Source organism: Lacerta agilis, chromosome 5, assembly GCF_009819535.1.
Source record: "Lacerta agilis isolate rLacAgi1 chromosome 5, rLacAgi1.pri, whole genome shotgun sequence".
Taxonomy (NCBI): domain Eukaryota; kingdom Metazoa; phylum Chordata; class Lepidosauria; order Squamata; family Lacertidae; genus Lacerta; species Lacerta agilis.
The window spans coordinates 89,517,410-89,527,900 of record NC_046316.1 but is presented as its reverse complement, the minus strand read 5'-3'; the positions used below and the strand labels follow the sequence as shown (position 1 = coordinate 89,527,900).

Below are 10,491 nucleotides of genomic sequence, written 5' to 3'. Positions count from 1 at the left end.
TGACCCCATGGACCAGAGCACGCCAGGCACGCCTATCTTTCACTACCTCCCGCAGTTTGGCCAAACTCATGCTAGTCGCTTTGAGAACACTCATCATCTCATCCTCTGTCGTCCCCTTCTCCTTGTGCCCTCCATCTTTCCCAACATTGGGGTCTTTTTTAGGGAGTCTTCTCTTCTCATGAGGTGGCCAAAGTACTGGAGCCTCAACTTCAGGATCTGTCCTTCCAGTGAGCACTCAGGGCTGATTTCTTTAAGGATGGATAAGTTTGATCTTTTTGCAGTCCATGGGACTCTCAAGAGTCTCCTCCAGCACCATAATTCAAAAGTATCAATTCTTTGGTGATCAGTCTTCTTTATGGTCCAGCTCTCAATTCCATACATTACTACTGGGAAAACCATAGCTTTAACTATACGGACCTTTGTCAGCAAGGTGATTTAGTTATTATAACTACTAAATTCCTGACTCTAGGTCACAGGCTCACACCCTGTTCATATCTTGAATGTGCCCTTAAGACACGATTTGTGAGGAAAGAGACAATGGGAAGGTTTCCCACTTTGACCTTACAGAGAAATATTTGAGTTCAATTTGTTCAGGACCTAATCTGGGGGGTTTCAGACATGTGGTTTATATATACAGTTATGAAATTTTAATTTTTTTATATATATGACCTTAAAATTCTTATAACATTGCTAAACTCCCAACAGCTCATCAGCATGACAAATGGTCGGAGATAGTGGGAAACTTAACAGCATCTGAAGGGCCGCAGGTTCCCCAGCAATATAAAAATACAGTATAAAAACATTTTCCATCAGAAGTACACACCTGCACTAGTCTTTGCTAAAGTATTCTAAACTGTGGATATCTGCATAAGTGAACAGATACATTTTGCCCCTTACATAAATTCTAAACAATTGTGAACTACACTTTTTAAAAAGGTAATGTAAAATTTGCCTGAAGAAGGAGGCACCTATAGGAACAAACTAAATTTAGTGCCTCCAACGTAAGAAGATGGCCATGTGCCAGGGCCATATTCCCAGAAAGATTTGTTTTCTCTGCTAGTTTGCAGGGGAGGAGAGAGTGGGGAGGTGACCAACCACCTCTGGCAACTAGGAGGGGGAGGAAGAGAGGGGAGAGATGAGGAAGACAGGAATGGCAGGGCCCGTGCTGCAAACCTACGTCTGAGGAGATCGCCTCATCTGCAGGAAGCGTTTCTGGTGCACCATTCGTCTGCTGCTTCAATGGAGGCGGAGACGAAGAAAAGCAAAAAGTGAACTCGGCATCCCCTCCCGAACCTAAGACTTTCCACCACCCGCCGTTGGAAAAGGGAAGTCTCTTGGCTGCTTGGCATCCATCTGTTTCGGTAGACAATGGAGGAGTGTGCCTTGGGTAGAGATCGATACGGGAGAGACAAGTTTTATTGCGGCTGGGGCAGATGAGGACATCCAATTTCTCTGCTACAGATGCACCATGGCGTTGCTTCACTCTGCGCTCCTCCCAGCGATCGTTCCTCCTCTAGTCACTGGATACATAACCTGATTGCCCGTCTCCAGGCGCTGCAAAGGATTCGCACACACGGCGGGTGTGGATGTCGCCGACCTTCAAGTCACGTTTGCAGACCTCGGTGCCCAAAGGATCCACGCATGCCGGCTCCGGTGAAACCCCCGCGGGGGGGGGGGAGGAAAGCGCTCCTGCGCCAAGAGGCGCCGCGCCGCGGGGAGAAGCTCCACTCCGCCCTCTTCCCGGGGGCAGGAGTCTCCCTCGCAGGGAGGGCGCAGAGCCCAATCCGCGCGCGCTCCCCCCACCATCAACTAATCGCCACCGCGGGAGGGGGCTGCGCGAGCCATCGGGCACGCGCCGCGAGAGCGTTCCCTCCACGGAAGCTTCTTCCTTCCCCGGGAGGACTAGGCGGGGCTAAAGGCGAGGGAGGCGGCGCAGGAGGCGGAGCGCCCGCCCCGCAGCCGGCGCCGGTCACCCCTGAGAGGAGGAGAGGAGAGCTGGGTGGCGGCAAAGGGGGACCACCATCGCCGCCTCCAGCAGCAAGCAGCAGCCCCGCGTCTCTGCTCCCTTCTCGCCGCCCGCGCACAGACGGAGCAGCCGCCGCCGCCGCCGCTCCGGCTGGAACAGCCCTTCCTCGCCCTGCCTGCTGCCCCTCGGCCGGGGGATCCCGCGGTGCCCGCAGCCCGCCTTCCTCGGGCACGGGGTGGTCAGCCCGAAGCGGAGGACGTCAGCTGGCCTAGCCGCCCCTCCTCTTGCCCCGGTGGCGGTGCCGCTTCTCGCGCCGGAGCAGGAGGCGATGAGCGGCCTTGAGGACTACGCAGGTGGGCGGCGGGGAGGCCGAGGTGAAGGGGGGGTGGTGGGGGAAAGGGGGGGGGGCGGGAGGCTCCCCTAAAGCGATGGGCGCGCGTGGTCCTTTCGGTCGCCGGGCCTCTCCAGCTAAGTAACGCCGCGTGTTTTCTCCTCCTTCCCCAGGTGCAAGCCCCGTGCCCAGCCCCGGATCCCCCGGAGGGGACGAGGTGAGTTCCGAGCCCTTCCTTTCCCTCGCCTTCCCGCTGCCCCGGGTGGGTGGGTGGGGGGGGGGGAGCGAGCGAGCGCGCGGCCGGCATCTTACAAACCGGGCAAAGGGCGGGTTGGTTGTGGCTTCGGGATGTTGGGGGTACCTGCTCCAATAAAATAATGGGAGGGGGGCAGGTAAGCCCCTCCACGCATAATGGATCGCAAGCTGCAGACTGTTTGGCGACGCGTATCAACTTGGCGGGGGAGGGGACTGGCCACCTCAATTATTTTATTGGGGGCGAGGAGGCGAAAGACTTCTTCCCCTTGGAGTTGGTTCCTATGGTGCGTTTTTATATATACATATATTTGGGGGGGGGGTCTTTTTTTCCCCGGTAACCTGGCGGTTTCGTTTCCTTCTCCTCCTGAGGGAGAGACATCGCGGCGCGGCGACGGTTCCGTCAGCTGCCGGCTCGGCGCCCTCTTCTCCGGTCGAGGCGAAAAGAAGAAATACATTGTGCGTGTTGTGTTGGGGGGGGGGGAGAGAGAGAAAATCGAGGGGTTCAGAGGGGCCGTTGTTTTGTTTGTTTGCTTTTCTGAGGCGAGAGCGACGGCGCTTTTGCCGCTTCGCCCGTGCCGTGTGTGGCGGGGGAGGCGGCCGCCCGGTTCCCTGAAGAGAGAAACGCTTCTTTCGGGGCGGAGAGGCGGCTTCCTTCGCTGCTTCCTTTGGCGCGAGGGCGGCTCCGCCTTCCGGAGGTCGGGGGCGGGCAGCGCCGTCCCGCGTTTTCTGGGGCCGGGGCCCTTTCCCCGCTCCCCGCTAGGGGCGCGTGGGGCGCCGTGGAGCGTCTGCTTTGGATTGTTTCCGGTGTGTGTGTGTGTATCCGTGTGTGTCTCGTCAGCTGTGGGGTTTTTTTTTTGGAGGGGGCGCAGACTGAGGCGCTGCTCCTCTTTCTCTTTTCTGACCCCCTCCCCGTTTTCTCCCGGGACGGTCGCGGCTGCGCAGGCGCCATCTTGGGAGCGATCAGGTGTGTTGTGGGGGGGTTGTGTTTGGGAGGCGAGAAGCTGGCATCTTGGAGGGGAGGCGAGAAGCTGGCATCTTGGAGGGGAAACGCTAGTAAATGTCAGTCACTCATAAACCAAGCGGGGGGGGGGGGCGGGGGCGCGGAGATGAGCCGGCTTGGTTTCTCCCCCCACCCCTAACCCCATGTTTTGTTGTTGTTGTTGTTCAGTCGTGTCCGACTCTTCGTGACCCCATGGACCAGAGCACGCCAGGCACGCCTATCCTTCACTGCCTCTCGCAGTTTGGCCAAACTCATGTTAGTAGCTTCGAGAACACTGTCCAACCATCTCATCCTCTGTCGACCCCATGTTTTACAAATTACTTATTCTTTTTCTCTATTGCCCCCCTCCCAAAAATAGAGGGGGGGGACACAACTACATAGCATAAAGTAAAGGTAATAAGGATATACATACTGTATCTCCTTTCCCTAATGCTTTATAGAGGGCATGCTATGTTACAGCTCCTTGGTTTCCTTAAGCACCCTGCATTGGCTATTAGTTTTACTTTGAGAGTGTGTGTGTGTGTGTGTGTGTGTGTGTGTGAACGTGCAAGATTGACAGGTAAATTGCAAGCTTATTTGCAGCTCAAGGGTGCAGACTTGGTCTTGGCTACCTTGGCTATCCTGACCCTTCTTGAAAAGGGGGAGGGTCTGCTTGCTCTCAAAAGGAAAAGTTCCTCAGTGGGTCCCAGCCTCTTCTTAGTGTTTTGGCACTGAATAAATCAGGTCAGCAAACATTTTCAGCAGGGGGCCGGTCCACTGTCCCTCAGACCTTGTGGGGGGCCGGACTATATTTTTTTTTGGGGGGGGGGGAAATGAACGAATTCCTATGCCCCACAAATAACCCAGAGATGCGTTTTAAATAAAAGCACACATTCTTTGTTGTTCAGTCGTGTCCGACTCTTCGTGACCTCATGGACCAGAGCACGCCGGGCACCCCTATCCTTCACTGCCTCCCACAGTTTGGCCAAACTCATGCTAGTTGCTTCGAGAACACTGTCCAACCATTTCATCCTCTGTTGTCCCCTTCTCCTTGTGCCCTCCATCTTTCCCAACATCAGGGTCTTTTCCAGGGAGTCTGCTCTTTTCATGAGGTGGCCAAAGTACTGGAGCCTCAACTTCAGAATCTGTCCTTCCAGTGAGCACTCAGCGCTGATTTTTTTTAAGGATGGATAAGTTTGATCTTTTTGCAGTCCATGGGACTCTCAAGAGTCTCCTCCAGCAGCATAATTCAAAAGCATCAATTCTTTGGTGATCAGTCTTCTTTATGGTCTAGCTCTCACTTCCATACATTACTACTGGGAACTTTCTTGGCAAGGTGATGTCTCTGCTTTTTAAGATGCTGTCTAGGTTTGTCATTGCTTTCCTCCCAAGAAGCAGGTGTCTTCTAATTTCGTGACTGCTGTCACCATCTGCAGTGATCATGGAGCCCAAGAAAGTAAAATCTCTCACTGCCTCCATTTCTTCCCCTTCTATTTACCAGGAGGTGATTGGACCAGTGGCCATGATCTTAGTTTTTTTGATGTTGAGCTTCAGACCATATTTTGCGCTCTCCTCTTTCATCCTCATTAAATGGTTCTTTAATTCCTCCTCACTTTCTGCCATCAAGGTTGTGTCATCAGCATATCTGAGGTTGTCGATACAACAACCTCTACTCATGTAAAAACACCAGGCAGGCCCCATAAATAACCCAGAGATGCATTTTAAATAAAAGGACACATTCTACTCGTGTAAAAACACGCTGATTCCCAGACCATCCGCAGGCCGCATTTAGAAGGCGATTGGGCCACATCCGGCCCCCGGGCCTTAGTTTGGGGACCCCTGGAGTAAATCTTTCAGGTTTCCAACTCTTGAGTTTAGGCTTAGCCTGAGTTATTGTTGTTGTTTAGCCTGAATTGTTGTTGTTGTTGTTTCTTCTTCTTCTGACTGTGCTATTCATGGTGATTTGTTGTTGCGTGTGGGCATTGAGAGGGGAGGAGAAGGAATTGTGCCTCGTGTATTATTCAAGATGAAGAACCATTTGAGAAGGGGTGCTCTCCATCCTTGCATTGAATCCAGTTGTGGTAATTTGCCAATCATAATTTTTTGCCTGACTGTTTTAGGGCTTCTACCCCCATCCCCACAGGTGTTTGTGGGAAATACTGTTTGCCAGCTCAGTGCTGCTGCTGTTCATAACCTTGGGGTGTCAGTTGTGGAGCGGCAGCAGCAGAGGGTGTCTTTTAAGGAGCAGGCCTCTGAGTTTCTGCCATGGCATGCTTGGAAGTGGGGGAGGACATCAAAAGCTTATTCCCAGCTCCCTTGTTGTGGCTGGAATTTGATAATCTGTTGCTTCCCTTTGTCTGCAGGGGGAGACTTCATCTTGTTTTGCTTGCTCTGATAGGAGATCCACAGGGAAATATATTCACATTTCCACACTATTATTACCAAGTAGCAGGAGAGGTCCTTAGTTGCTTTCTCTTGAGATCTGTCTCCTGCTGTTCTGAAATCCGACAGGTGGAACCTGCTGTGCATCTCTTGGGTTTTAAATAAAGAGGTCTGAAGGAAAAAATTGTCTTTTATTTCTGTGGCATCCCATCAGATGTCAAGGAAATAAGCAACTATCCTACTTTTAAAAGACATCTGAAGGCAGCACTGTTTAGGGAAGTTTTTAATGTTTAATGCTGTGTTGTGTTTTTAATATTTGATTGGGAGCCGCCCAGAGTATAAATTGTTGTTGTTGTTATCGCTGGTGTTCTTGACAACTCTGTATATTCCTTCCTATTTTGAATGAGTTGGATATCCTTGTTTTAGTAGCCTTTCCCCATATGTTGTGGGGAGGTAGGCTATAGTCTTTGGGGGACTTTGTGGCAGTGTACATGCAGAAGGTCTCAGGTTTAATCCTTGGCATTACCCAGAAGGGCTGGAGATACTAATGCCTGAAACCCTAAGAGCCACTGCCAGTCATTGAATACAATACTGAACTACTCAGAGTCAGGTCAGTGGTCTGGCTGATATAATGTGGCTTCCGAGTCTACAAAGAGCTATGGGATTTAAGTGTGGTACGATGCTGACCAAGGTCATACTGATAAGATTGTACATCTTTGTTTGGAAGGAATAGACACTGTATGGGTTAGTGGGTTTGAATGTTGTTCAGGATTGGTTGTCAAGTATTGTTGGCATCCACCTGTCTCAGGAGACAATGGAGTGCACCTTTTGGGATGAAGTTAGTCAAACGATTAGAAGGTTGCATTGTCTGCTGTGCTGCTGCAGACGCATCATATTGTTTCTTTTTTCTGTACCTGCCCCCAAATTTAATACATTATATAAAGTGCTACTAAGTGGTAAAAAGAACCTATTTGCACTCCAGTCTGTCTGCAACTAATTATGCATGACTGCTTTATTTTACTGAATGTATGTAAGGATTAAGAGTCTGATCTATTCAACTTTATATTTTTGTAGCCACCACAGAAAAGACTAAGAACTGTAGAAGACTTCAATCAGTTCTGCACTTTTGTGCTAGCTTATGCAGGCTACATCCCATACCCAAAGGAGGTAAGAGAACTTACACTTTAACAGTGTTGGAGCTGGCTGTCTACTTTGATTCTCACTCCCCCCCCCCCCAAAAGCACCTTCCAATCTGAAGGCCCTGAAATCTCATGTGGGTTTTCTCTTCCCCTTCTAGAATGAGCCTTGGCTCCACAGAGGCAACATGAGCCCCCAGAACAGCACAGGCAGCACTCAAGACAGTGACAGCTGGGCCTCATCTCAGTGCTGTGACTCCCATGTGCTATCAGATGATGGAGGAATCAGGAACACTACATGCAGAGGGACTGGAAACCTCCTACTGAACTCTGGCAGCTTCTGTACAGGCCGACCCCTGCAAACTAAGAAGAGGAAGCAGTCAGCAAAAAAGCTCATCTTGGACCGAGAGGTGGATAAGAGGGTGATGCCAATGAACACAAAGGACATTCAGCAGGAAAGGATTGAGCCAGGTAAAGGGACACACCTAGAATCAAGGGAGCTTGAATCCTGTCTCCCAAAGGAAGAGCTCCAGTCCACATCTCTCCTGGAGCAATACATAAAGCAGGACTGGATCCATGGAATGCAAGCAGCTGAGAAGCCTGAGGAACAGAACTCGTGCAAAGAGGAAAGACTCAGCCCTGCCTGTTGGAACACCATAGAGCAGAACAGTGAGGGAGAACTCAGTAGAGACGGCTCCCAAATCAGTAGTAAGTGTGCAAAAATAGTGAAGCTTTCAAAATGAAGTCAATTGAACATATGAAGCAGCTTCCCTTAGAATGGGATAAATGTACCATCGAGCCCAGTATTGTTTTCTCTGATGCAGCAGCTCTTAAAAGGTCTCAGGCAGGTTTCCCCATCACCTGCTACCAGAGAACCTTGTCATTGTTGCCAGAGATGCCAGTGATTTGGCTTGTGCTCTGCAATCCAGCTCTTATTGTCTTATTATCTTAAAGCCCTATTGTCAGCTTTGTGATCCAAGTGAAGAGTGTCATCCCCCCTCCCTTCCCTGGTCAGTGGTCTTTTGAGGGGTTGGGCTGTAGAGGGAATGTGAGTTCAATGACACCTTTAAGTTGGAGTATCACAAAGGAACTGATGAGCTGCAAAGAATTGTTTCAGGAGCTTCTGTCGCAGTTGAGTAGTAGAGGCAGGATCTAGCATACCAGCATAAATGTGGGCACTCCTAGTCATCCGACCTCTCATTTTTCCTTCTTGCAGCTTTGTGTGAGGAGTTTGCTGCTGCTGCCTCAGACACCAAAACCGATGGTGAGTAGATCACCGTATGTTACTACTGCTCGCTTCCAGTAGGGTTGGTGGTGGGAAGAGAGGGCTCCAGTAGTTTTTCAGAATGTCTCTAATCTGAAAAGTTTAGTAATGTGAGTGCCATGCATGTGTAAAAACGTTTGTTGCCTGCCTTTTAACACTTTGTGCTTTCTCAAATGCAGAGGATGATGCCTGGGATCTCATCACTTGCTTCTGCTTAAAGCCTTTTGCTGGGAGACCTATGATAGAGTGCAATGAATGTGCCACTTGGATCCATCTCTCCTGTGCCAAGATACGCAAATCCAATGTGCCTGACATCTTCATCTGCCAACGATGCCGTGATGCAAAGCAGGAGATTCGCCGCTCAAACAGAGCCCGCACCATTCCCCGCAAGCGATTCTGCGACTGACTTTGGCTTGGGGGGGTAGATGGGTTCCCTTTGAACTTGGACTGGATCCCTATTGGCAAGACAATCAAAATGCAGGAGCCTCCCTGGGAAATAAGTGAGAGAGCCCTATGCTTCCAGAAACGTGTGTCTTATTCAAGCCTATTGCAGGTGGGTGGGGCATACTGTTCTCCACTTGATAGGGCCTGAACTGTGCTTTTGAAATCTCAGGGTATACACTAGAGCAGCAAATGCAAAGGTGTCTGGCAGACACGTGACTGGTTTGGTGGATTCCAGTGCACAATGCACTAAGTCAGCCAGAAGCCTCTTTGACCTTGTGCAAAAAGGGCTCGGTGCCTTTTAAAAATCTATGGGAAGCTGACCTAAAGTTTGTTTTTTTGTGGTACAGTAGCTGCTCAGGCTTAAATTTTGTAAGTTTACGGCCCCAGGTTTGTTCATGGTTTTTTTTTCCTTTTTGTTCTTTTGGCCCTAGAACCAACTATGTCCTGATAGTTGAAGCTTCTGAATCCCTTCATGAAGCTAAAGCACATGTTAGAAGAAGGCAACTAGCTGTCTTCCTGTGCACAAACTGCTTGGGAGAGAACCTTCTGCAACTGAAATGGCAGATTCCCATTCTCTGTTGGCATGAACTGCAGTGCAGGGCAATTGACATTAAACTTCAGTAATGTGGTCATTGTGCCTAGTTCTAAGGAATCTGCCCTCTTCAGAAATTTAAATACACTGTGCTATTCCCAGTCAGGCTAGTCACCTGAGGGGGGTGGCAATTTTCACTTAATGTAAATATTTTATATACAATTCCTTAGAAAATGTCTTGTGGTACCTGCTCCATATTAAACTACCACCCTTCCCTAGACTTCCAGTTGCACTAGTGTCTAATTTGAAGGGAATACAGGAGCTGTGGGGGAAAGACCAAAGCGGTAGAGGTGGTGATGAGTTTGCTGCAAAGGGTCTAGAATCTAAAGAGATGGCAGTAAGCAGAAGACTTAAGAGGTATGATGGTCAGCCACATTGAAGAAGCAGATTGGGTCCTGCTTGCATTTCAAGTTGCTCTTTCGTTGCTGAGAATATTTCACCTTGTTGCCATAGGTGAAATGTGGGGCATGCTAAATGGTGACCTGTCTACTATGCAAACCACTGCTGCTTTTTCTTGGGGCAGTCATGCCAGCAAACTATTGCTTGTTTTGGAGGACAGGTCTCCCTGCACTGTCTATAACAGACCACTGAACCTTTTATTTGACCCACGTGCCTTCTTGATCTTACACACACCACCTTATATTTGACAATGCTTGTACGTACAACCCTATTCTCGCTGTACAAGGTATTTTCAGTGGCTTGTGATGGGCCTTTTCCTATGTAGGACAGACTTCAGTCATCAGGTTGTAGGAATTTAGGGAGCTTCTCCATGTCTTACTTCCCCTCTGCCCCCTCAAAGTGTTTACACTTTTATAGGTAGTCACTTTCTATTAAAGATGTAAAGTAGTGTATTGTGGTCCTTCGTCCTATGCCAAGTGTTTGGAGGTCTATGTATAGAATAAAAATACTTTTTAATCAGTTATATTGCAGATATTTGATTCATTGTAACCCAAGTGGAGTGTTACATTCTGCTAAGGTGGGAGTGGGTGACTGGAACTCAGCTGGCTTGTGCAACCTTACATGAGTGTATACAGATCAAAACAAAGGTAAAGCCTTAAAAACTACCAAAGTTGGCTGATCGTTTACTTCTCTACCATGATAACGTGTTACCTACAGACTTTACGTATGTATTTGTCCAGAAA

At 49.5% G+C, this 10,491-nt stretch overlaps 1 protein-coding gene across 2 annotated transcripts; it reads left to right on the top strand.

The window, feature by feature from the left end:
* The first annotated feature begins 2,146 nt into the window (after positions 1 to 2,146).
* LOC117047535 (PHD finger protein 13-like) lies at positions 2,147 to 10,271 on the top strand. Of its 2 annotated transcripts, XM_033150807.1 has the most exons (6): positions 2,147 to 2,319; positions 2,471 to 2,514; positions 6,988 to 7,080; positions 7,211 to 7,757; positions 8,266 to 8,313; positions 8,493 to 10,271. In XM_033150807.1, the coding sequence occupies exons 1-6, from the start codon at positions 2,295 to 2,297 to the stop codon at positions 8,717 to 8,719; spliced, it is 984 nt and encodes a 327-aa protein (XP_033006698.1). In that variant the 5' UTR covers positions 2,147 to 2,294; the 3' UTR covers positions 8,720 to 10,271. The 2 variants fall into 2 exon arrangements, with proteins under 2 accessions (XP_033006698.1, XP_033006699.1); XM_033150808.1 differs by lacking the exons at positions 2,147 to 2,319; positions 2,471 to 2,514 and adding an exon at positions 3,406 to 3,516.
* Positions 10,272 to 10,491: the final 220 nt, after the last annotated feature.